Here is a 23451-nt window from a genome sequence, read left to right on the forward strand (position 1 = left end):
TCACAACACTCCTGCTGCTCCAGAGAAACGCTGTGGCAGAAGTCGGCTCTGCCCGTGTTTCCGAATCCCAGCAGAACAGTAATTACCGTAGGAGCAAGCGTGGCCTGGGACTTGGTTTTGGTCCAGGGGAAAGGGTGGAGAGACGAAACATGGCCATGGAGCGGGGGCTGTAAGGCTCAGAGATGTATATACACACACATACACATGTACGGGAAAGCAAGGAGCAAGTGCAATATCGAAAGCAGATCCCGTTTTTGCTGCAGCCACGTGTGCCATTAAAAGCAAATAATTCAAAGTACTCTTAAACTATAAAAACATGGGATCTTTCCCCTTCTGTTACTATTTTTTTGGGGGGGTGTGGGGAGGATACAGATCCCGTCTCCCCTTCTCAGATGACCTCGAAGGACCGGTTTTTTCACTTTCCCATGTGTGCGCGTTTGCGCTTTCCGGAAATCAATCTTAAAAGTTTGTTCAAAATACTAAAATAAAACAGCGCTGCAAAACCTCCCACGCCCTAGAGACAGAGAGGAGCCCCTGATTTATTTTTCTGCCTTTTTTTTTTTTTATAATTATTGTTATTTATTTCCATCTTGTCGTGCTCCCCACGGAAATGATCTCCAGAGGGTTTTCGCTGGATCGCGTGTGGATGTGTGAGCGTGTAGAAGGAGCTTTTTTGGCGAAGCGCAGCGGGCAGTGCCCTCACAGGGCAGGGGGTGGAGGGTGGGCTGCCCGGAGACCCCCGGGGCAGGGGTGAGGGTCTGGGCTACCGGTCCCCGGCCGGCTGAGCCCCCGCGGGATGGTGTCACCTGGCAGTAGGGAGAGTTGGGAAGCGGTGGGGAAGGAAGAGAGGACTTTCTCCCTCCACTCCCACTGTCTGGGCTGCCGCTCAGAGGGAAATCTTTGCCATGCAATGTCGGGTGGTAGTTTTAGGCTGATCGGAGCGGTCAAGTCCTTTAGTGAAACTTTGCCGCTACCCAAAAGTTTCCCAAAGCTGAGCTGGCACATTTCGGCTGCCTTTTGCAGCCTCCGTTTGAAGGCAGGGCGGGTGAAACCCTTCCCTCGCCCTTCGCAGGCAGATGCCAAGGGTCAAACATACAGAGAAGCTGCAGGAGACGGGGGAGGAAAAAAGTTCCCAGCCCCTTTCCCCCCATGAACCTCCTAACTGGGGCATTGAAAAAAATTAAAACTCTTCCCTTTTTTTCCCCCAAAATCGGAGAGGTTTGTTAAATTTCTTTCTTTGTGCCGGGGATAATTTAGGATCTGTTTCCTGCAAGGAGAAAGGAGTGAAATGAAAGTATCAGGGACACGGTCATGATGTGGGTGCCCCACCGCTGTGCCCCGAGCATCTCTGCTGACCAGATGCGTCGAGAACATCCACCTTTAGCAGTTTTTTAAGTCCTGCAGCCCATGGCGAGAGGGAGGGAGCGGTGCCGGGAGCGGAGTCCCGCCGCCCGCAGGGACGTGGCTCTGCCCCGGCCCGGGCGCTCGGGGCTGGGGGGATTCGCTTGGGCACGTCAGGGGCTCGGGGCTGGCAGGAGTTTGTCCGCTGCCTCCTCTTCTCTTTCATGTATCCCCTGCCTTGGGGTGTGCGTGTGGGGGTTATAGCTCTTTAATTGAAACCTAGTAAGGAAAATAGTAATGGATACCAGGCTCCGATGGAGAATACGTGTCCGCGGCTGCATGATGAGTGTTAGTTCAGCAGACTTTAAGAAGCCGATTCTTCTTCCCTGTCATTTCTCTATTGACAGCAGCCCCTATTAGATTTACCATGTCCTTTTGCAACAGCTGTTCCTCACCCCGCCCTCGCCCGGGCCGAGGTATCAATCGATGACCGGGTGACTTGGTGGCATCTTGAAGAAAACGGGAGTAAAGTGTGTGTGAGTGGCGGTGCCGGAGGCTCTGGGATCCCCTCTTTGCTCTGCTTCAACCCCGGCGTCTGCTGTGTGCCCGGTGGGGCTCAGCACCCCTCGGGATCCGGCCCTGCTCCGAGCCCCGGGGATGCTGCGCCCGCCCCTCGGGGCCGGGGGTGCAGAGCAGACGCCCGGGGGGCGTGTGGAGATGGGAAAGGCTCCGGTTCTGGGTTGTTAAAGAACACGGCTGATGGTCAAAGGAGATAAAATCGGCTTCTTTGCCGGGTGCTCTCGAGTGCCTTGTTCTACTGGGTCTGCGGGGAGGCGGGGGGGGGGGGGGCAATGCTGCATCTGGAGAGCTGGAGGGCTGCTGCGGGAGGAACCGGCCCTTCTCGGCCCTCTTGTTGTGTTGTGTGTGTGTTTAAATAATTGAATAAACGTATCCACTCCTTCCCTCTTTTTCCCTCGCACGCAGACACACAAAGACAGCATTGAAAAGATAGATCTGTTTGACTATAGGAAACGACAATTAGTGCGACTTCCTGAGAGGCAAACTGTATGTATGGCCCGGGTACTTAAAAAAAAAAAACAAAAAACCCTTATCCAAATAGTGAACTCTATTTACAATTTCTGCTTGGCCAACGGTGGTGGAAGCAGGAGGAGGGGTGTAGAGAGGGCGAGGGAAGGATCAGGGCTTTCATTTTGCCTCTGCCAGCAACACAGTGGTGAGAAGAACAAGCCCAGGGGGGTGGAAAGGGCCGCCGGGGCCGCGTGTGCAGTGGGTGCTGGTTTGTGGTGAGGGGAAACTCAGTGTTGCAAAAACGGCTCTGAAAAGGTAAAAGGGATGTGAGCTGGGGAGAGAAGAGGTCCGGCCCCAAATGTTGCTGTGCCCTGACATGCCCTGGTCGGCAAGGCCGGGCCTGGCTGGTGGCAGAGGGGAGAGCTGCAGTAGGCAGCTCTGGGGGCTCCTTTATTTTCTTTTTTAGTCCATGGCAAAGTGGAGGCAACTGGAGACTGTCAGAGCAGCTGGGGACAGGGACAAGGTGAACACAGGTCTTGTGGGGAAGGGAGGAACCTGAGCGATCTGAGCACAATTGGTGTTTGTCATCATAATCCCAGAGCCCTGATGGTTGGGCTCCCACCAGAGCCAACACCTGGCAGGATCCGGGACCAGGCCCTGGGGGCTCAGGAGGAGCGAGGAGTTGTGGGCTGTTCCCGGCAGAGGCAGGGAAGGGTTGCTCACTGTCGGCGTGCTGGTGACCCCGTGCTGGGGGACGGCTCTGCCACAGTCAGTGCTGCACTGCTCCCACCGGGCTGGGCCACCAGCAGCCTTTCCCAGAGGATTGCATCCCAGGGAGCCGTGGAGGAGGAGAAGCCTCTCTAACTGCTGCTTTCCTCTTTCATTCCCCAGTGTTCCAATAAAGCACATATAACACTGTCTCTGGGCTGCCCCCAGTCCTGCAAAGCCCTGTTGGCTATGTTGGAAGGGCACCTGATCTTCCTGTCTCCCCCCTCTACTTCTGTTCAGAGAGATGGGAACAGCCCCTTCGATTGTGGTGGGACACGATGGGGTCAAGCCTGCCCGGAGGCAGACATGGTTTTTTCTCTTTTTGCTATTTATAATGCCTCACAACACTTTTTTTGGATGCTGGCAGGTTATTTTTCAAAGTTGTCGGGCCAGACTTTCCATGAAATCCAACTGGCAATTGGAGGAAGGGCTCTGCCAAAGGGAAAGGCAAAGAGGTGCTGTAATGATCCTCCCCCCTCCCCCTAGCAGTTTATATAATACAAGTACATAGACTTGCTCCCTAAGGGACCTGCTTCGTTCCACTTGTGGCCTGCAGTGCCACTCTGGGATGGAGCTGTGTCAACATGGCCCCCGTTTGCTGACACCTTCTGTGGGGCTGGGGAAGGGCCTGCACAGGGCTGGGAAGAGTTTCCCTGGGAAGAAGCGTGTCTCTGCCGCTCATCAGACACCCCCCGCGCTCCAGCCGGTATTTACTGCAAACCTGCCAAAGTAAACCAGCCCCGCTGCCTTTTATTTCGGATAAACACAGCGCGGCCACGGTGGGGTGTTGCCTTCCGAAGGGCTGGAGACAGGAGTGGAGGCTCCGTCGCCGGGGGAAAAGGAGGGAGGAGGGCGATGAATCGTGCAGGGTGCGGAGCTGCCGGCAGGCAGGATGGGTCTGGGCCCCCTGGGGATGCTTGGAAGCGGCAGCGCGATAAGGAAACGGCATAGATAGGATGCAAAACCCCGCTTAGGTTGTGCACGTTGTTGGCCCCCCGCTCGCCGCGCACCACCAGGGCTTGTTCTTTCCTGCAGAGCACCCACGAGCACCCAGCACACGCAGGGGGTGTTAGGGACACCTCGGGTTTTGCTGTCGGAGCAAGGATTTGCCGTGTGCCCCGGGGCACGGATCCCTCCCGGTGGCACACACCCACACAGCATCCCCACGCAGGCACGCCGAGGCCGTGCAGCTCTCACACGAGCCCTCCACTCACGCACACACGCCTGGGAGCTGCTCCCGCAGGCCTGGGAGAAGACGTGTGGGCCCGAAAGCTGGGCTGCCTTTATTTTCCTCTTGCCTCCTTCCTCCAGCTGGCTCTTCAGGCCACCGGGAGAGAGCCAGAGCCTCTCTCCTCCCACACCTCCAACACATACGCGCGGGGCAGGCTCGCTGCAGCCCCGAGCTCTCGTGCGAACGCTAAAAGTTGCTTAGGAGGGTGAAATCCGAGGAAGCAGGGCTCTCCCAGCCGCTCAGCCACCAAAGGGTCTGGATTGAACCAGGGAAAACCCAGTGAGGTGCTGGCGATGGTGGAGCAGGGAAGACTTGGGAGAGATGGGAGCCGCTCCCCCCCCGCCCTGGCCTTCAGCTCTTGTGCTCCGAGATTAGAGAGCCCCGGCCTGGCCGCTCTCCGGGGAGACAGCGGAGACCTTTCATGCCTCTTTGAAGAGCCAAGATAGTGTCGGCCTTGGTGCAAGCCCAGGCTGCAGACGGGCCGGGAGGCGCGGGGGCAGCCGGCTATCTCAGCGTGCTATCACCCTGCCTCCCCCCGCCACCAGCCCCATTCCCACCTCCACCCCGCTCCCGGCACTTCGCCATCGGCCACCCTTATCTCTTTTTTTTTTTTTTATTGTTTTTTTTTTACTTTTTAATTTTTTTCCCTTACCCCACTTCCACCCCTTCGCTTTGCCATTCATTTCTGCGGGCTTCCTCATTTATTTATTTATTTCTCCGCCTCGCTTATTTATTTATTTATTTCTGGCAAAGAGGCGGCTAACAAGTAGCTGGAAGCACTGGCCAATATTTAACTAAGATGGCTGGCCATCAGGTCCCTTTTGTTTGCTTGCAAATTAATCATCCAGCGCGCAGTCGGCGCCAGGGTAGATTTATCACACACAGAAGGGGGAATGAGGCGGCCGAAGGGAGACAAAGACTGTTCGCACCTTCCCGCTTTTGATCTTAGATTAGTGCAGCCTCCCTTCATAATACGAGTCTCCGGGGGGCTTCGTCGGGGAGGTCACTCGGAACTGGCGGAAGTTTGCACGCCATTAGGCAGACGCTGGAATTGGAAATCATAAGCGGCAAAACGTTTTATTTCGCTCCGCGGGTGGGTGCGGAGCGCGGCGCAAGGTGCGGGGCGGGCGCGGAGGGCGGCGGCGACTCCGGTCGGTGCCGCGGCGCCGAGGGCGAGCTCCGGCGGGGCGGGCGTGGGGCGCGGGGCCCGGCGGGGCCGGGGGCGGCTGCGCTTGTCCCGCGGGAGCCCGCGGGCACCTCCCGGTCCCCGCGAGAGAGCGGCGGCCCCGCTTGGGGTAAATCGCGGAAAACTTCTTGGTGCCGCCGGGCGTTTGTTGTGGGCGCTGCTAAAGGGGAAGGCGTGAGGGTTTGGGGGTTCCCACCGCGGCGGGAGCCCGAGAACCGGTTCCGAGCAGAGGTTGGAAAGGCTCGCTCTGTTCCGTCGATAAGCGGCTGCACAGCGCAGCCGAGCGCTGCGCGGGTAGCCGGGCTCCTGGCTCCGTGAAACACAGCAGACTTCCCCCCCCCATATCCTCTCTGAACGCATTACTCCCGCTTCCTTTCCTCCCTCCTCCTCTCTTCACCCCCACCCCCGACCAAAGGGGAGATATTTTGGTGAATGCAAAGCGATCCTAGACGCTGGTTACTACAGGGACTTCACCAAGCTGGCGCCAAGCGCTCTTAACCATGTGCGTCAAAAATGCAATGTTAGAAGAGCTAATCACTTTAGAGGTTCCGCTCCCATCTGCGCGCAGCCAGCGCCGAGCCCCCGCGCTCCCCCGCTCCGCTCCCGGAGGATTATCCTCCCCTCTCTAAGACAGGGTGGGGGGCGTCAGGAGATTTTCCCCCCCTCCCCAGGGGAGAGTAATGATCCGGCACCTCCCAGCGGGGGGATATCCCCCCTGACACACGCGTGGGCGCTCCGTGCCCTGCATGCCCACGGCCCCCACGACGCGCACAGCCGCAAGCCCCCTTTCGCTTCCCTGTACTGTCACACCCCCCCCCCCACCAAGGAATATGTCTCCCCAGAAACTTCCCAGGAGGATCCTGCCCAGCTCTTCCCTCTCCGCGGGGTCGGATCGGACCCGCGGGTGACGCTCTCCCCACGAGGGGTCTTTGGCTCCACGCGAGCCCGGGCACGGGGGGAACCCGGGGCTGGGCCCCCCCGCCCGGCGCTGCCCCGGCCCGGGCGCAGGGAAAGCCGCACTTCCCGTCTCCTCCCCGCGCACCTCGTGGAAGAGGAGGGGTGTGGGAGCGTAACCCTCTCGGCGCCAGTGCCAGCCGAGTGGCCTTAATCCTCAGAGCCGGAGAAAGGAAAAAAAGGGACTAATAAATAAATAAAAATCCCATTTTCCAGCCGTCGCCGTCGCCTCTCTTCCCTTCCCAAGCCCCCGCCGCGATCTGCAGCCGCCGGGTCCGGGGCTGAGCCGGCAGCGGCCGCTGCCCGCCCGCCGCAGCCTCCAGCCGCCCACCACAACAATAATAGCGGCGGCCGCGGCCGCTGGAGCCGCCGGAGCCCAGCCCCGAGCCGGGGGGAGACCCGCAGAGCCCCCCCCCGCAGAGCCCCTCCACCTCCCGGGGGTCACCCCCAGGTTTGCGGGGGGAAGGAAAGCGCCCGGCTGCCGGCGCGGAGGGGTCGTTTAAAGAAAGCGACTTTCGCGGTGGAGCGGAGAGGGAAGGGGGGGGTGGAAAACGGAGCGGGGGAGCGGCAGGGAGGGTGACACCAACCCGGCGGCTGCGGGGATGGGCGTGCGGGGCGGCGGGGCCCGCGGCCTCCCGAGGTGGGTCCGGGGCGGGGGGGGACAGTCGGGGTGCCCCCCGTTACGATACCAGCGGCGTTTGGGGAGGGAGGGGCTCGCAGGTTCGGACCCCAGCGCCAAGCGTGGAGCCCCCCCCCCCGGTCCCGGCGCTTTGGAAGCTCCTACCGGGGGAGAGCGGGCGGGCACTGCCCGGGAGGCCGGGGCCGGGGGGGCGAGGCGGCCCCCAGTACCCCCCTAGAGGCGGGCGCTGCCGGCCCCTTCCCTCCTCCCTCCCTGCTCCCTCCCCTCTGATCATGTTGACATATTCACACGGCCCGGAGTACTAGTGATGCTTTGCTGCAGCGTTACAGTTTCCGACACCTTCTTTTTATAACTCGGCGCTGTCCCCCTCCACCCGAGCTGTCAGAACCCCGCCTATGGAGCCTCACAATTGGTCCGAAAGCGTCAAAGAGCCAATCAAGGCGGCTCCAGCTCCCCTGTAACCCACAACACATCCCTACGATCGGGTGCACGCAGAGCACAGACTCACAGGGAATTCTCAGAGCCGAGAGGCTCCTTCTCCCTCTCTCTCTCTCTTTCTCTTTTTCTCTCTTTCTCCCTTCCCCCCTTTTTCTTTTCCTTTCTCTTTCCCTCTCTCTTTCTCCCTTTCTCTTTTGCAGAGACAACAGTATAATTCTGCCAGATTATTTTTTTTTTTTAAGGCAGAGCGAAAGAGAAAGAGAGGGGGGAAAATTTAAAAAAAAAAAAAAAGGAGGAGGGTGAAAGAAAGAAGAGATCCTGATGGGAATCAGGGCACCCTGACCAGCTCCTGCTTGGAGAGGGGGAAAGGCGAGGCGGAAACGAGATTTCCCTACAAGTTTTTGCTGCTGAAGGTTGCTCAGGAACCTTTCTCGGCCGGCGAGGGGGGGTGGGTTTGTTTGCTTCTTTCTGCTTTCCCTCCTTTCCCAGCCTCTGCTCTGCAGCCTGACCGTACGGAGGAAAGGTGGAGGGGTGGGGGGGAGGGGGGGCAGAGCCAGCCACCCAAAAAGAAAACCCAGCTTCGAGCCGTCACCCTCCGCCACGGAAGGAGAGAAAGGGGATTGGGACTAAGAGAAAAAAAGAAGAAGGAAAAAAAGGATCTCGGCTTGTCCAGCCCTTCTGCGGCAACAGGAGCAGACAGCGAACCCGGTGGATTTTTATTTTTTTTTCCTCCCTTCTTCGGCGTTCCTTTTCCAGCGCAAGGACTTCCACTCAGGAAAAAAACCCCGGTCAACTAAAAAGCAAAACAAAACCTCAGAGACCGAACACGAAAAAAAGCAAGACTAATAATGAACAATCCTGTTAATCCGCTGTCTCGAGGGCTGGGGATGTGCCCCGGCTCGGGAAGTTGTAGGCTGTAGAAGTTCTGCCTGTCCCCCATGTACTGTGCTGTCTAGAGCTTCTTTACCCCACCCTATTATTTTTTTAATTATCATTTTTTTAGTGCTTTATTGCTGTTGTTGTTATTATCTTAATTTTTCTTCTTCGTGATGTGCTGTTAGAAACCACTCCGGGACTACTCCAGCAGTAGGAAGACCGAGGAGTGGAGTGGATGAATTTACCGATGAGAGATCCAGTAATCCCTGGGACAAGCATGGCTTATCATCCTTTTTTACCGCACCGGGCACCGGACTTTGCCATGAGCGCTGTGCTGGGACATCAGCCTCCCTTTTTCCCGGCTCTGGCTTTGCCTCCCAATGGGGCAGCCGCCCTTTCCCTTCCCGGGGCTCTGGCTAAACCCATCATGGATCAGTTAGTGGGGGCTGCAGAGACTGGTATCCCCTTTTCTTCCCTGGGTCACCAGGCAGCAGCCCATCTGAGGCCTTTAAAAACTCTGGAGCCAGAAGAAGAGGTGGAAGACGATCCGAAAGTGCATCTGGAAGCTAAAGAGCTTTGGGAGCAGTTCCATAAAAGAGGCACGGAGATGGTGATTACCAAATCGGGAAGGTAGGTCTGGGTCGGGGGTTCGTGCCTGTTTTTCCTCCCCCTCTCCCCCACCCCTCCAGCCTCTGCACCCCACCGGGCTGCTCCAGAGCAAGGCTTTCTCTCCGGCGGCCTTCTCCGTAAATCTCCTTTCACCTGGAATTATGGAAAGTGCTAGGCAGCTGAAGATCCGAGCCCATCTGGGGCACCACGCTGCAGGGAAAAAGCCCAGCCACGACCCGGCCCTGCTCAGCGTGTGCAGGGGGCGAGAGGGTCCCTTCATGGTTCAGTAGCTTAATACTTTCTGGAGAAGACTGGGAGCAGGAAGAAAATAATTTGGGGTTGGAAAAGGGGCTGGCCTGCTTTCAGCCTGGCTGCACGCAGTTTTTCTTCCATAAGAAAGAGAAAGGGGAATAAAGGAAAAATGCTTTGGAGCGGCGTGTGGCTGCTGGTGGGGCGGGAGCTGCAGGAGGGCAGACAGGCTCGGTATATCAGCTTGTGCCTCTCTCAGTGCACGGATTTAGGCGGCGTTTGTGGTGACTAATTATATCTGGAAATGCACAAAAAGCTGACAGAACTCCCCAGCGGTCCTGCAGCCGCTGCTGGAGTGGCAGGGAAGGGTTTGCAGCTCCGCGCTGCCTGTCCCTGTATTTATATAACCTTCACGTGGGAATGAATGAATACACACGGCGCGTCCACGCTCGGCATTTCTGCTTTTTATAGGTTTACCCGTCTGAAATCCCTCTCTATATTCGCTACTCATTGACATCTGGGCTCTTTTACAACTCTGCCTATTGCTGTGATGACACATAGGCTGAAAACCCCCTTCGCGCCCGGGTGTTTTTCTAAGGGGCTCTCTGAGAAACCTCCCCAAGTCTCCGCGTGTGATTTGCCAGGAGAATTACTCGAGGAAGCCACTCCTGAAAAGTCTTCTTAGATGGCCTTCAGCTGCCTTAGCAGGAGCTTCACCTACTTGCAAAGCACCAGTTGCAGGCTACAGGCTCAGGGAAAAAAAAATAAATACAAGCCCTAAAAGCAGCAAGGAGGGGAAAAAAAATTCCCCTCGCCCATTTTACTGCTTTCCCGAAGTTTTCTCTGTTAATTGTGGTCAAAAGTTTTTGCGTGAAAGCCTCGGCCGGTATTAAGGGCTCTTACGTGTTGCAAAGTCATGTGTTTCCTTTTAAGTTGAGATTTGCTGAATGCCAACCGCTCGATATAATAAACAGCAAATTTGTGGTATCCTGTTGCAGTTTGGAGCCGGACTTGGGAGTGGAGGGGAGCGGGGTTTGCAGGGAGCCCTCGGCACACGGGGGGGATCTCCGGGAGGCTGGAGCACGGGGAGAGAGCCCCGGCAGCCTCCCTGCCCTCGCTGGGGCTTTTTTTCTCCTCTGCAAAGTGAAAAACTCCCCTCCCTGGTCTTCATCGTGTGACTGGGTTATAATAATGCAGAATATTTATTCTACCGGGGTGCGATCTGTTCCCATTTCTTTGTTTAGCAGGCGAAAAGGAAACTAATGAGACATCAGAGAGCCCAAAATGGGCCTGTGGTGTTTAGGAATGGCAGAGGTAGGCGCCTGCTGATTTCTAGGGAACGCGTACCTCTCCCATCCAGGGACCATTTTCTCCTGAAACTTTTCAGCGTTTGAGAAGCCTTTCGGCTGGGGATGGGGGGGGGGGAAGCCTTTTTGCAGGACACACGCTTACTTTTCTACTTTTGAGAGTCGAAGCGATTGTTTGGTAGACACACTACCGACATTCAGAAGCTTATTTAAACGCTGTAATTAATTTTATTTTCATCATGTCTTTTTTTTCTCCCCCCCCCCCCCCCCCCCTCCCTGCTCATAGGAGAATGTTTCCTCCATTTAAAGTGAGATGCACTGGACTGGATAAAAAGGCCAAGTACATTTTATTGATGGATATTGTGGCGGCTGATGATTGTAGGTACAAATTCCATAATTCCCGGTGGATGGTAGCCGGCAAAGCTGACCCTGAAATGCCAAAGAGAATGTACATCCACCCGGACAGCCCGGCCACCGGCGAACAATGGATGTCCAAAGTCGTCACCTTTCACAAGCTGAAGCTCACTAACAACATCTCTGACAAGCACGGATTTGTGAGTGCCTTTTACACCTTCCTTTGCCTCCCCCCTTCCCCACGTTCCCTCCCTCTCCAACCCGGCCGGAGCTGGGGGGTCCCAGCGCGGGGGGATCCACCCGGAGCACGGCGACTGCTCGGCCGGGCCGTCCCCGCAGCCCCGCTGGCAGCTCTCGCGGGCTCCCGAAATGCGGGGAAAACAGGGAATAAATACCCCTCCGCGCCCACGGGGACGAGCATCTCTCCGGTTTATGATAGCCCTTGATTTTTCCCCCTGCTGAGGTCAGGATTAAGCGCTGGAGTTTTACTCTGTAACCTCTCCGTGCCCCTCAGCGTTAACTTTAGAGGTGTATTTCCAGCGTAGAGCAACTCGATATTTTTTCGGGGCTGCGGTGACTTTATATATCTATATATATTTTTAATAAAGTCGATCACACTTTTTAAGCGTAGGAAAACGATATGCATATGTGTATAAAGGGCTTAAAGGCCTAAGTACGCAAACCTTTAAATCTATATTAATCTGGATAATGTAAAGCAAGCAGGAGTGAAAATAAACAGGGACCAAAAGCAGAGGTCAAGTTGCCCATTCATGTCTATCCACTCCTTTACATTTACCGGGTGTGCAGAGATAAAAACTTACCCTAAGAGTGAAATCAAACAAACCTGCTGATAAGTGCTCTGAACGATCCTTGCCATTTCTTTCTGTTCCTGGGAAAGCCTCCGCCTCGGAGCCGGGGCTTGCTGCTGGTGGCCGCGGCCGGGGGATTTCTAATGTGCCGAAGATTGCATTTGCTGCCTGTGATTTGATTAGACGATACATTTTTGCCTTTCGCAGAAGGCCTTAAGTGAATTGGGGCACGCAATTAGACCGAGCCGAGGCTCTCGTGGTGGTGTTGCTATTGTAGCTGCTGCTGCTGCTTCTTTAGTCGATTTTATTTTTATTATTCTTTATTTTTTTACACTTCGAAATCAAAAGACATTGCGGCCGGAGCCCAACAGCTTCTTCCCAACAGCTCCGATGGGATTCCCCCCCTTCCCTCCTTCCCTCCGAGAAGGTCCAGCGAGAGCCTAACTCCGGCGAGCTGGAGCTGTCAGTACTTTTAGTTGGATGCTGCAAGGCGTGTGCGTGTTTGGAGTGTGCTCGGCGGGGAGGAGGAGTGAGGGGAGGAAGGAGAGGGAAGGCAAATTAGGAGGAGAAAGTGCCGATGGCTGGGGGAAGTGCGAGGCGGGGGTGCTGCTCCTGCTGACCGTTTTCTTTCCCCCCCTCCTGCCCTCTCTGCTGCGGCCGCTGCCCCCCCCTAGACCATTTTAAACTCCATGCACAAGTACCAGCCCCGGTTCCACATCGTCCGAGCCAACGATATCCTCAAGCTTCCCTACAGCACGTTCAGGACCTACGTTTTCCCGGAGACTGAATTCATCGCAGTGACCGCATACCAGAATGATAAGGTAAGGAGATTAGGAGAGGATTTGTTTTACGTGTTTTGGCTTTTAAGAGAACTTTTGCTCCGCACTGTTCCCTTAAAAATCACGAAGCCCATCCCGTTCTTCTCTCTCTCCCCTCCTCATCTTTCCCCCCAAAACCTCCTAGATCCAACTTCGGGAAGGCGCCGGGGGAGGGGGTCGGGCACTCTCCTAATACCGACCTCGGGGAAGGCAATTAAAAGCGAGGACTGGGGGTGAGGGGAAGAATGCTTAGGGGTTTTTTTACCATTTTCTTTTCCCGGTATCGCTCCTCACTATGGGGAAAGGGATGGGGTGGGGATCGCTGCTCTCGGTGTGGATTTAATCTAAGATGCATCAGGAAAAAAAAATAAGAAAGACTCTGCTCCGTGTGTCGAAAGACAGAGGGGGGAGAGCAGCGGGGCTGAGATTTTGTAATTCTTCCTGGCCTTTGTGCCGTTTTAGCTCCTTTAACAGCAATTGGCAATAAGGCTGGAGCACACGTCTGGTTCCTATTATTACTATGATATTTTTTTTTTTTGCATCCTGCAGTGTTTTATTATTTTTTGTGGTGCAGAAATATGCTCTGATCAGAGAGGGGTATCTCACTTGAATTTAGCTGGAAGGTCTGAAAGAGCCCGGGTGAGAAAGTTTTGCAGCGCTGCAGACGCTGCCTTTCCATTTCTTCTGGTTTATTGTCGCTTGCGACCAAGGTGGTATATTCGGGAGAGTGGCAAATGGCGAATTTACGATAATTAAGTCAAGTGGAAGGAAGCGAAGGAGCCAGAAAAGAGGCTTTGATTTTGGGGTTTTTTTTTTGGTTGGTGGGGTTTTTTTGTCTATAAATTATAACTTTGAGTTCGTTAAGTGTGGAAGGTCTGGATGCGCAGCGCCCGCTCGCTGCAGCTTCCTCGCGTCTCTCTTTCTGCCCCTCGCATCCTTCACCACTAAAAATTAAGGGCTGAAGAGGGGGGATCTGCACCTTTCTGCCCTCGGTTTCCAAAAAAGCCGCTTCCCCCTCGGAGCTCGGGCTGTTTCCCTCTCTTTCTGCGGCCCGGCGCTTGCAAGGAAACTCAAAGAAAATGAGTGTACAGAGAGTAGACTTTGCTTTGGGACTTATCAGCAGGGCTGGTCGCCCCGCTCTATCAGCTGGGGCCGGCTTGGTTGAAGGACAGAAATGAGCATATTTGTCTGATTGCCATGAAATCGGCTGGAAAGCGGCGTGCGGGAGCGGCGGGGAGCCCTGGGCTCGGCGCGGGGGGGAGCAGAAGGCACGGCCGGGAGCACCTGGATTAAAAGTCCCGCTGGTTTTTAGCAGTGGGTTTTCCTGCTCTTTCCTCATCCCGTGTGTGCGGCGGGGCGGGAAGGGGGGGGGCGACTCGGGAGCCGGGGCTGGTCCTGCCCGCACTCGGACGCGGGCGGAGTTTCCTTGTCGTGGTCCTCCTCTGCTCCTAAATTGGGGGTTGCCGCGCTTCCAGCCCGGTCCAAGACCGGGAATGGAGCGACGGGGAGGCGGCATCCCCGTTCCCATCGCCCACATCCCGTTACAGTGAGGGGAGCCCCCGGCCAGGCTCTGAATCCACCTCCACGGAGGGACTTACGGGATGCCCCGCACCCCCAGCGCTCCAAGCAGCCATTCCCTGCAAAACGTGCATCCCGAGGAAACTCAAACCAAAAAACTCCCACCTGCCCCCCCAAAAAATACGAACTGGCTCCTGGCACCCCCGGTGCCCCAACACACACACACACACACACACACACACACAGAGCATAATGCGATTATATAAAGTATTTTATTATAGCGAGGGGGTGGGTGTGATTCCTTTGCGGTTTAATTATGGCATTTAAAGAGTTTTAAGCACCAGGCATAACTTGCATGGATCGCATTGCACGGCTCAATTAATTCCGATGTGGTGGCAGCAACACGGGGCTCTTTCATTGCCACCCCAGCCCGGGTCACTGGCCAGCCCGGCGGGGGATTGGGGCTGAGCTGCCTCCAAATGACCCGGGAAAACACAGAGATTCCCCCCAAAAACAGGGACCTTTGCCCCTTGCCCTGTCCTGCTCCTGACGGGATCCTACCAGCGCTGGGGGAACTGGGAGAAGGAGGTTTTGCTGTTGTTTTTTAATGTGAAAATCCCCTTATTCTGCCCCCCCCGCCTATTTTTTTTCTCTCCACACTCTAGATCACTCAATTAAAAATCGACAACAACCCCTTTGCCAAAGGTTTTCGGGACACCGGGAATGGAAGGAGGGAAAAAAGGTAAGTCTGGCTCGATTATGTGCAGGCACCTCGTTTGGTTTTCATGTGTAAAGCTCAGAACATGAGCAGAGGTCAAAATCACCTCGACTTGCCTCCAAACCACACTTCCCCCCCGCCAAAATCCATAAGGATCTTGGCGTTAATAACCCCAAACGGATTGCATGGGAGTTCTTTCCCACTTTCCACATCTATTTTTCACGTTGCAGGGGATGACTGGCCAAAGGGAATGCAGTACATTAAGCAAATATCACAGGAGAAAGAAGTTTTCCCTTAAAAATCTGAGAGGGAATGTTCCAGTGTAGTTTGTATCTGGGACTGGAGAAGAGGGAGAAGTGAGGGCTGAGCGCTGGTTCAATCTCCTCTGGCGTTTTTCTGGGGGTTGTATCTAAAAGACTAAAATGTGGAGGAGAAACATATAAATAAACTGCTTTGACAGAGGTATCTCGTGAATATGGAAGTAATAATGATAGAAGATCGTTTATTTTTTCCCAAAGCAGCAGGACACAGTTTGTGTCCCAAGTAGATGGACAGAACTCGTTATAATGGGAGCAAAGATTTTTATTTTTAACATAAGAAGAAAATACAAGGAGAAAATAGAGAAAGGGACAATTTTTTTTTCCTTTGATGAGGGATATGTCTGTTTTGTTTTGTTACAGCAGACAGGATATTTTAGCCATTTGCACTGGGGTTTAGATAATGAACAAATCTGTCTGTTCCTCTTTTTTTTTAAACAAAAAAAAAAAAAAAGAAAAAAAAGAAGGGAGGGGGATGTAATGTAAAACAAGGGGCCTTTCTCCCTGCCCAGCACTGAGCCCAGCACACACACACAAACATGCACACGCCAGCTCCTCTTGTCCGTCAGTGTGAAAATAAAGCCAGCGCTGGAGCCACAGGACGGAAATGATTTCTAATTTCTTTCTAAATATAAATAGGTTTTTACTCCGGGTTAATTGTTGGTGAAAAGATTACATAAAGTGCCTAACAAAATAACCACTTCCTAGCAATCTTAGCAACCATTAGGATGGCTCATATCTCTGGAACATCCTCGGTTATAAAAGCTAATCTCCAGGGAATGCTTCCCTCTCCCCTCCGCCCCTTGTCTTTAATATCTGCCCTCGCCGAGGAGCCGCTCACCGCTTCCAAGAAATGTCCTCTCGTTAGCAGCCAAGCCCTGCCTGCCAGAAACACGCTCTCCTCCTCGAGGGGGACCATGGCCCTTAATTCCCCTGTCCCACTCATCCCAAAAGCAGGAGCTGAGGAAGGGGCTGGGGAAGGAGGGGGGTGCCGGGGTGCGCTCTGCCAGCGGGTTCGTGTGCCCGCAGGAAGCAGCTGACCCTGCAGTCCATGCGGGTGTACGACGAGAGGCAGAAGAAGGAGAACCCCACCTCGGACGAGTCGTCCAACGAGCAGACGGCCTTCAAGTGCTTTGCCCAGTCCTCCTGTCCTGCCGTGCCCGCCGTTGGCACCTCCAGCCTCAAAGGTGAGAGCTGTGGCCCCTGGACCCCACCCAGGAGAGCCTGCTCTGTGGGGTGACACATCCCAGCTGCTACCACTGCCCTCTGGCACTGGCCTGTCTTCCTTCCTTCCCCCTGGCCTGCCTTCCTCTTTACTTCTTTTTTCATATTTTTTCTCTTTGTACTCTTCCCTCTCTCTTCTCTCTTTCGTTTGTTGCTTCTTCTTTCTTTCCCTCACTCTCCTTCTTGCTTTCATTCTCTTTCTTTTTCCCCTTCCCTCCTCTTCTTTCCTCATTCCCTCTCTGTCTTCCTCTCCTTCTCCCTCTCTCCTTGCTGCACACTCATCCCTCCCCTCCTCGGTTCAGAAAGGAGCCGGCTCCGAGTCAAGGGAGCAAAGACAGACCACGGGGCAAAAGTTCAAAACTGGAGTCACTCCATTAATATTCCTCTCTGAATCTGTTATTAGAGGAAGGATCTTTCCCCTGGATACAGTCCCGAACTTTGTTATAGAAAAGTCACCCTGGGTTTCTCTCCGTGCAGGGTTGGGAGCTGTCTGCAGCTCTCTCACATGTATTAATCCATCCAGGGGCAGGGAGGAGGGTGCAGGGGGAGGAGGAAACAACCTCTTTTTTGTAGTTGCTCTACTCGTTTTTTTAAAGGGCTGCCGAGCTGAGGGGAGGGGAGCTGGGAGGGGACCCAAAAAGCAAACCAGAGCTTCGCACCTGGGGCGCTGAAATTAGGAGATGAAGTGCAGAGGAATCCATTGGAGCCGTGCATGCGTTTGGGGAGGAGGAGAAGGGGGGTCCAAGGGGTGATGAAGGCGAGTGGGAGGTCGGTCTCTCTCTGCGTTTCCAAAGTTTGCCCTTTGAAAGGGATGAAAACTTTGTAAAACTTCGTAGGAGGTACATCCCCAAGGCCCTTCAAGCCCAGCCACTGCTGTCCCACCGCTCTGCTGCCTTTGCTGCGGCCGGTGGGGGGTCCCTGGGCGGTCTCGGGGGGCTCCGAGCAGCCCCGGGGAGCGGAGCCGCTGGCCCCGGGCCCGCCCGACTGGAGGGTCTCTCCTCCGGGCCATCGCTTTGTTTCGCAGCCAATTTTGCTGCGTTGTGTAAAACTCGGGCTGGCTCGTTCGGGGCGGGCGGTGGGAGCCGGGGGCTGTATTTATTTATGTAATAATAATAATAAAAAAATAGTATTTCCATCCAAACCTCTGGCCAGCCAGGAAGCGTCTCTGCCCTCTTTGGCAGCCCGATGGGGATTTCGGGATGTGCAGTGCCGGATCCCAGCCCCGGGCCCCCTTTGTCTTGCAGATCTCTGCCCCAGCGAGGGAGACAGCGATGCAGACAGCAAAGACGATCCCTTGCTAGAAGGCAACGAGTCGGGCAAAATCAGCACGACCACCGCCGGCACCCCAGCGCCGGCCAGCTCCGCTGCCACCGCGGGGGACGACCCCCGGGAGAAGGGGGGCAGCCCCTCCAAAAGCCACTTCTTCCCCGGGGACTCGGCGGGGAGTAGGAGCCGAGAGAGGACTGAGAAAGCCCCTCCGGACTCCAGGCACAGCCCGGCTGCGATCTCTTCCAGCACCCGGGGGGGAAGCCTGAGCGGCGAGGAACTGAAAAGCCCCCTCAGGGATGGCCCCAAAGTAGATGAGAACAGGCTGCTGGGGAAAGAACCCTTCGCCCCCCTGACGGTCCAGACCGACAGCACGGCCCACCTGAGCCAGGGACACTTGCAGAACCTCGGCTTCCCCCCTGCCCTGGCCGGCCAGCAGTTCTTCAACCCGCTGGGGAACGGGCACCCGCTGCTGCTGCACCCCGGGCAGTTCGCCATGGGGGGGGCTTTCTCCGGCATGGCCGCGGGGATGGGGCCCCTCCTCGCCACCGTCTCCGGGGCATCCGCCGGGGTCTCGGGACTGGACAACACGGTCATGGCCACGGCGGCGGCCCAGGGACTCTCGGGAGCATCGGCGGCTGCTTTGCCTTTCCATCTGCAGCAGCACGTCCTGGCTTCGCAGGTACCGCAGCCTCCCCCCGCCGCCCCCCCGGAGCAGGAGGGTTTCAACCCCGGGGGAACAGAGGGACAGCGGGCACCTCCTTTAGCTTCCCCGCTGTGGGCGAAGTGCCTCCGCTGCCTCTCTCTGCAGGGGCAGTCACAGCGTTTGGGGGAAAGTCGGAGGAGGGAAAGTCGGGAGGGGGTGGGGGCCGGCCCAGCTCGATCTCCCGGAGCTCTCCCACCCTCCCCGCGGTCGTCCCACTCCTGTGCTCCCTGTGCCACTGTGCCGGGGCCAGGCCTCTGCATCCCCTGCCCCCGCCGGGGGCGCAGCTCCGCGGTGTGGGGCTCGTTGGAGCCTGCGGAGCGGAGCTGCCGTCGCGGGGGGGGGAAGATGAGTCTTGGGCTGCCCTACGGGGCGGGGGGGCTACACCTGCGGGTACAGAGCACTTGCCCCAGAGAGAGTCTCACAGTGAGGAAGACAGATGCCACGGCCCCCGCAGCGAGAGGGGGCCGACGGGGTGGTTGCCGTGCAGGGCAGAGCATGGGCAGGGTCTGCCCCGTTGGGTCCTCGTGGTTTTGGCCTCGGCAGTGGGAGGACGGGTCTCCATCCCCTCCCGTGGGCAGCAGCAGCTTGGCCGCTGTCAGCTCCCCACTGACGCGGAGGGTGCTGCCGTGGGGGTGCCGCGAAGCATCTCCGGGGGTGGGTGTGCAGGCCGGTAACCCTTTCTTTCCCTTCTCTCTCCTCCCCTCTCGCAGGGCCTGGCCATGTCTCCCTTCGGAAGCCTCTTCCCCTACCCCTACACCTACATGGCGGCGGCGGCCGCCGCCTCCAGCGCCGCCTCCAGCTCGGTGCACCGGCACCCCTTCCTGAGCGCCGTGCGGCCGCGGCTCCGCTACAGCCCCTACCCGCTGCCCGTGCCCCTCTCCGACGGCAGCAGCCTCCTCACCACCGCCCTGCCCGGCCTGGCCGCCGGCTCCGGCGAGGGCAAGGCGGGGGGGCTGAGCGCCAGCCCCGGCTCCGTGCCCCTGGACTCCGCCTCGGACCTCACCAGCCGCTCCTCCACCCTCTCCTCCGGCTCCGTCTCCCTCTCCCCCAAACTGGGCGCAGACAAGGAGGCGGCCACCAGCGAACTGCAAAACATCCAGCGCCTCGTCAGTGGGCTCGACCCCAAGCAGGACAGATCCCGCAGCGGCTCCCCGTAACCCCCCGGGCCTCCGGGAGCTCATTTCAAATCAGTCTCGCAGTGCACTTTGTTTGAAAGAAACCACATCCTCCACCCCGCGAGTGTTCCTTTACCCTCTCCTTATTTTGGGTTTTTTCCTCTTTTTTTTTTTTTTTTTTTAATATAAAATCCCGCGGTTTATCAACAAAAAGGTATCTGGTGGAGCAACGGGAAGAGAGGGGTCGGGGATGGGGGAGCAGAGCCGAGCTGGGAGTGCTGGGTCGGAGCAGCCTGGCCGGGCCGAGGCACCGGTGGGGTTTGTGGCATCCTCCTTTCTTTTTTTTTTTTTTTTTTTTTTAAAATAGAGTAAAAAAAAAAACCAAAACACCCAGGAAAAAAAAAAAAAGAAAGAGAAAAAAAAAAGCTAAAAGAAAAAATGAAACAAAAAAATCAAACAGACTTATGAATAAAAATTAAGTAAGAGAAGTGATTTTTTTTTTCTTTCCGAAAGAAAAGTGTGTAAGTAACTCGCATATTGGTTCTTCAACAGTTGTTTCTTGGGCGGGTTGTTAACGACAACCCCCTTAGTCGATATTAAGGGAAGCTGTGTGTTTAAAATATTATTGTGATGTCCGAGAGCCAGTCGGTGGCTTTTTTTTTTTTTTTGCATGTTCCATAGTAGTCTGCTTTTTTTTTTTTTTTGGGGGGGGGTGGGTATTTTTTTATTCCGGTGGGGTTTTGTTGTTTATTTTCAATGCTCGTTTGAAATCCCAGGGAAAAAAATTATTAATAATAAAAACAAAAATAAGACTTTCGCCCCTCTACCTTAAACATCCCTGTAGCAACGAAAATAAGAAGTGTAGTTGGAAAGAAAAAAAAAAAGTGAATCTATTTTATCTAAAAACCTCTGTAGCTTGACTGTAGGTTTATCACAGCTTTCCCTCTTTAATTGTATATGCAATAACAAGGTTTAAACATACTGAGAAGAAGAAAAGAGCGGACACTATTATTAAAACAAAGTATTTATGTAATTATTTGATAACTCCTGTAAATACGTGGAATATGAATACTCGAAATTAAACTTTAATTTATTGACATTGTACATATCTCTGTAAATACGACTGCAGCTGTCTTCTTTTTTTTTTTCCTTCTGTTTTCATTTTTAGTCGTTTTCATTTCAAGTTTGTAATTCCTTTAAACATACACCCCGACCCAGAGGAGAAATTCCCCCATTTCTGAGGGCTCCCTTTTTTTAAAGCGGAGCTCAGCCCAGAAAAACCTGACCTCGTCCTTTTGTAAAGGAGCCGAATGCAAAAAAAAGCAAAGCAGAAAGAAACCAAATTAATCAAAGACCTTAAAAGAATTCAAAGAGAGAAAAAGAGAAAGCAACGTGCCATGGTAACTTTTAATCCTCAGTTTCTTCGGTGTTCAAAGCACTGCTTGCCGTATAAAATGTCAACAACAAAATAATAATATACATTAAAACACGACAACAGGCTTCTCCAGTGGCTTGAGAGAAAAAAAAAGGTGAAGATTCTAGGATTTTCTTTACTTTGTTATTATTTTTCCCTCTTTCCTCGGTATGTCAAAACAACCCCGCGATGGAGTTTTACTACTGTGCTTATTGTTGTCTTTGTTTGAGTGAGTGCATATTTTCTTGGGTTGAAAGTCAGGTGCTCGGAGCTGGTTCAAAGGAAAAAAAAAAAATGAAGGTATATTTTGTGTTATATAAATGTTGAGAAGTTCTTGCTATTTTTTTTTTCTGTAATTTTTTTTCCCCCTCCTTTTAAAAGTCACTGAAGTTTCAATAAATTTTTATTGAAATGTCTTGGGCGTACTGTGAAATGCCTTCACCCCAAACCCTCCCCAAAGTGCCTGGGAGGATGGAGGGGTTGAAAGATATATATCCCTCTTCTGCCGTTCTCCTCCACCCCCTCCCTTCCCCTTCCCAATATTAAGATATTTCTCCTGGAAGGAGCTAGTACGAACCAGTCGGGATGGTGTCGTTTGAATTGGTGGGGGGGGGGGGGGGGGAAGGAGGAGTTTTAAGCAAACTGTTTAATGTACCTTTTCCGTCTTTATCCCTCTCGCTTTTAAAGTCGATCCAGAGGCTACTAAAGTCACCTCTTTTAATGGAACAATATTAAGTGGCGTTTGAAAAGTTAATGAGAAAGGCTCAGCTATGCTTTTATCTGTCATAAATTAATAACGCAAAAGTGAAGAATTAGAGAATAGATCAGTTAAATTTTAATGCAGAGCCCTCCTTCAGAGTTTCCAGGTAGAGTGCTCAGGAGTTGATGGTGTTGCTGGGCTCTTTTCTCTCCTGTCCGAGCAGAGGATTTGGCTTTTCCATTAGTTATCACCAGAAAATACTTTTTTTTTTTTTTAATTTATTCCCTCCCCCCTCTATTGGAATCGCCTCTTCTCGCCCTCAGGCTCATGATATATTGAGATTAAGCTAGAAAATGGCTGAAACGGGGACAGACATCCAGGTTTCGGGCTGGACCAGTGGCCTGGGAGGTCACTGAGAGGAGAACTAAGGAGAACTGGCAGCCCCTGCCTGTACTTTTGCCAGTCCACATGAGCACATCATTTAGCAGAACATATATATTTCTTGTTAATGAGATTTTTTTTCCCCCCCATCCCTTCAACAGTTAGTGGCCCGTATATTGGAAAGTGATTCATCCTCCGCCAGTAATAAATATTATAAGGATGTACTTCCAGCCCGTATCCTGTTTTATGCTCTGCCTGCCCCTCGGCCCGCGGCCCCCGACTCCTGCGCCGGCGAGATAAAGGGAGGAGAAAGTGGCGATAAAGCTTCTTTCCCCCCTCAATTTTTTAATTAAAAAATCCCCCCGCGACCATCACAGGTTCGGGTCCCCCTTGGTGGGAGAACGGGACCTTTCCCATTTCAACTTGGGGGTCGGGGTGTATTTTAAATCCACGGTGCTTGCAGCGGGGGAAAGGCTTGGGTTGAGCAGGATTTTTTTCTCTCCCTCTTCCCCCCACCCTGGGATGGCCCAAGGTGATGGCTGCTGGAAATGTCACTTGAGCTGATGCTCCCCTCAGCTGGCCCGGGCGAGGAGGGGGCTTTTAGGGATAGAGGTGGCGTCAGGTCTGGCAAAAGAAATGAAAAAAAAAAAAAAAAAAGTCCACCCGAAGAAGGAGGCAGCGGCTGCAGCAGCCAGCCCCGAAGGCTGCAGACCCACAGGCCGGTTTCCACACACGCGCGGGTGGGAGCTGGAGCCTCTCCGGGAGGGGCAATCCGGCCCCGGGGCGAGCAGAGCTCTGCCAGCCCCTCCGGGCGGCACAACCATCGCTGCTGCGGCGCTCAGCTCTCTCCTCTGCTCTGAGCTCCGGCCTCAGCGGCAGCTCGGACACACCTTTCCACGCCAGACCCCCGCAGCCCCTTCGCTTCAGGAATGATGGGGGGAACCTTTATTTTTTTCCCTCGCCACAGCCGCTGGTCTCCCTGATCGTTCTTAGAAGGGGAGGACTGTTGTGTTCTGTGCGCGGAGGGGAAAAATTTCCTAGTCGGCGATTAAATTTGCTGTTGATATTCAGAGGAAAGCAACACACACTGATCCACATCCCCTCCTTCCTCGTCTCGCTTTCCTGCCGGCCCAGGAGCCCGGTAGCCGCTCCACTGGCCAGGCGGGCACCGGCAGCCCCGGGGCGCCGCAAAACCCGAGCTCACGGTTTATTCTCTTTTTAAGGCTGAGGGTGCAGCGTGATTCATTTAAACCCCCTCCTCTTTCCACGGGCCTGACGCTGACCTCCCCCTCCGCCATGCCCTTGCAAGAAATCCGTGTACCGCAGGTGTAACTCTGACTTGCAAATGGCTTTATCTCCTGTGTATCTTATTTGTATATAGTAACGTTAATGAGTAACTCTTGTGGCGCTTGTGGATGGAGGTAAACAGCGAGCAATCTCTCTGGATTATCCTGTCTATTACTCACCTGGCGCCTGTCTTGAT

General features: G+C 54.5%; 1 protein-coding gene across 2 annotated transcripts; it reads left to right on the forward strand.

The window, feature by feature from the left end:
- Positions 1-7408: 7408 nt before the first annotated feature.
- On the forward strand, positions 7409-21169 carry TBX3 (T-box 3). 2 transcript variants are annotated; one of them, XM_027661624.1, is made up of 8 exons: positions 7409-8035; positions 8649-9093; positions 10915-11182; positions 12466-12612; positions 14793-14869; positions 16192-16349; positions 17631-18334; positions 19069-21169. In XM_027661624.1, exons 2-8 carry the CDS (start codon positions 8699-8701, stop codon positions 19513-19515), a joined length of 2196 nt encoding a protein of 731 aa, XP_027517425.1. In that variant the 5' UTR covers positions 7409-8035; positions 8649-8698; the 3' UTR covers positions 19516-21169. The 2 variants fall into 2 exon arrangements, with proteins under 2 accessions (XP_027517425.1, XP_027517426.1); XM_027661625.1 differs by lacking the exon at positions 7409-8035 and adding an exon at positions 9793-10635 and having other exon boundaries at positions 8988-9093.
- The last annotated feature ends 2282 nt before the right edge of the window (positions 21170-23451 follow it).

Source organism: Corapipo altera, unplaced genomic scaffold, assembly GCF_003945725.1.
Source record: "Corapipo altera isolate COAL_440 unplaced genomic scaffold, ASM394572v1 150, whole genome shotgun sequence".
In the NCBI taxonomy this organism is placed as follows: domain Eukaryota; kingdom Metazoa; phylum Chordata; class Aves; order Passeriformes; family Pipridae; genus Corapipo; species Corapipo altera.

What these genes read in the sequence shown, in the direction of transcription:
- TBX3 (XM_027661624.1), top strand. Translation starts at nt 8,699, where the DNA reads ATGAATTTACCGATGAGAGATCCAGTAATCCCTGGGACAAGCATGGCT. An exon ending in TCTCTGACAAGCACGGATTT is followed by an intron (nt 11,183 to 12,465) that starts GTGAGTGCCTTT and finishes GCCCCCCCCTAG; the next exon opens with ACCATTTTAAACTCCATGCA. An exon ending in AATGGAAGGAGGGAAAAAAG is followed by an intron (nt 14,870 to 16,191) that starts GTAAGTCTGGCT and finishes GTGTGCCCGCAG; the next exon opens with GAAGCAGCTGACCCTGCAGT.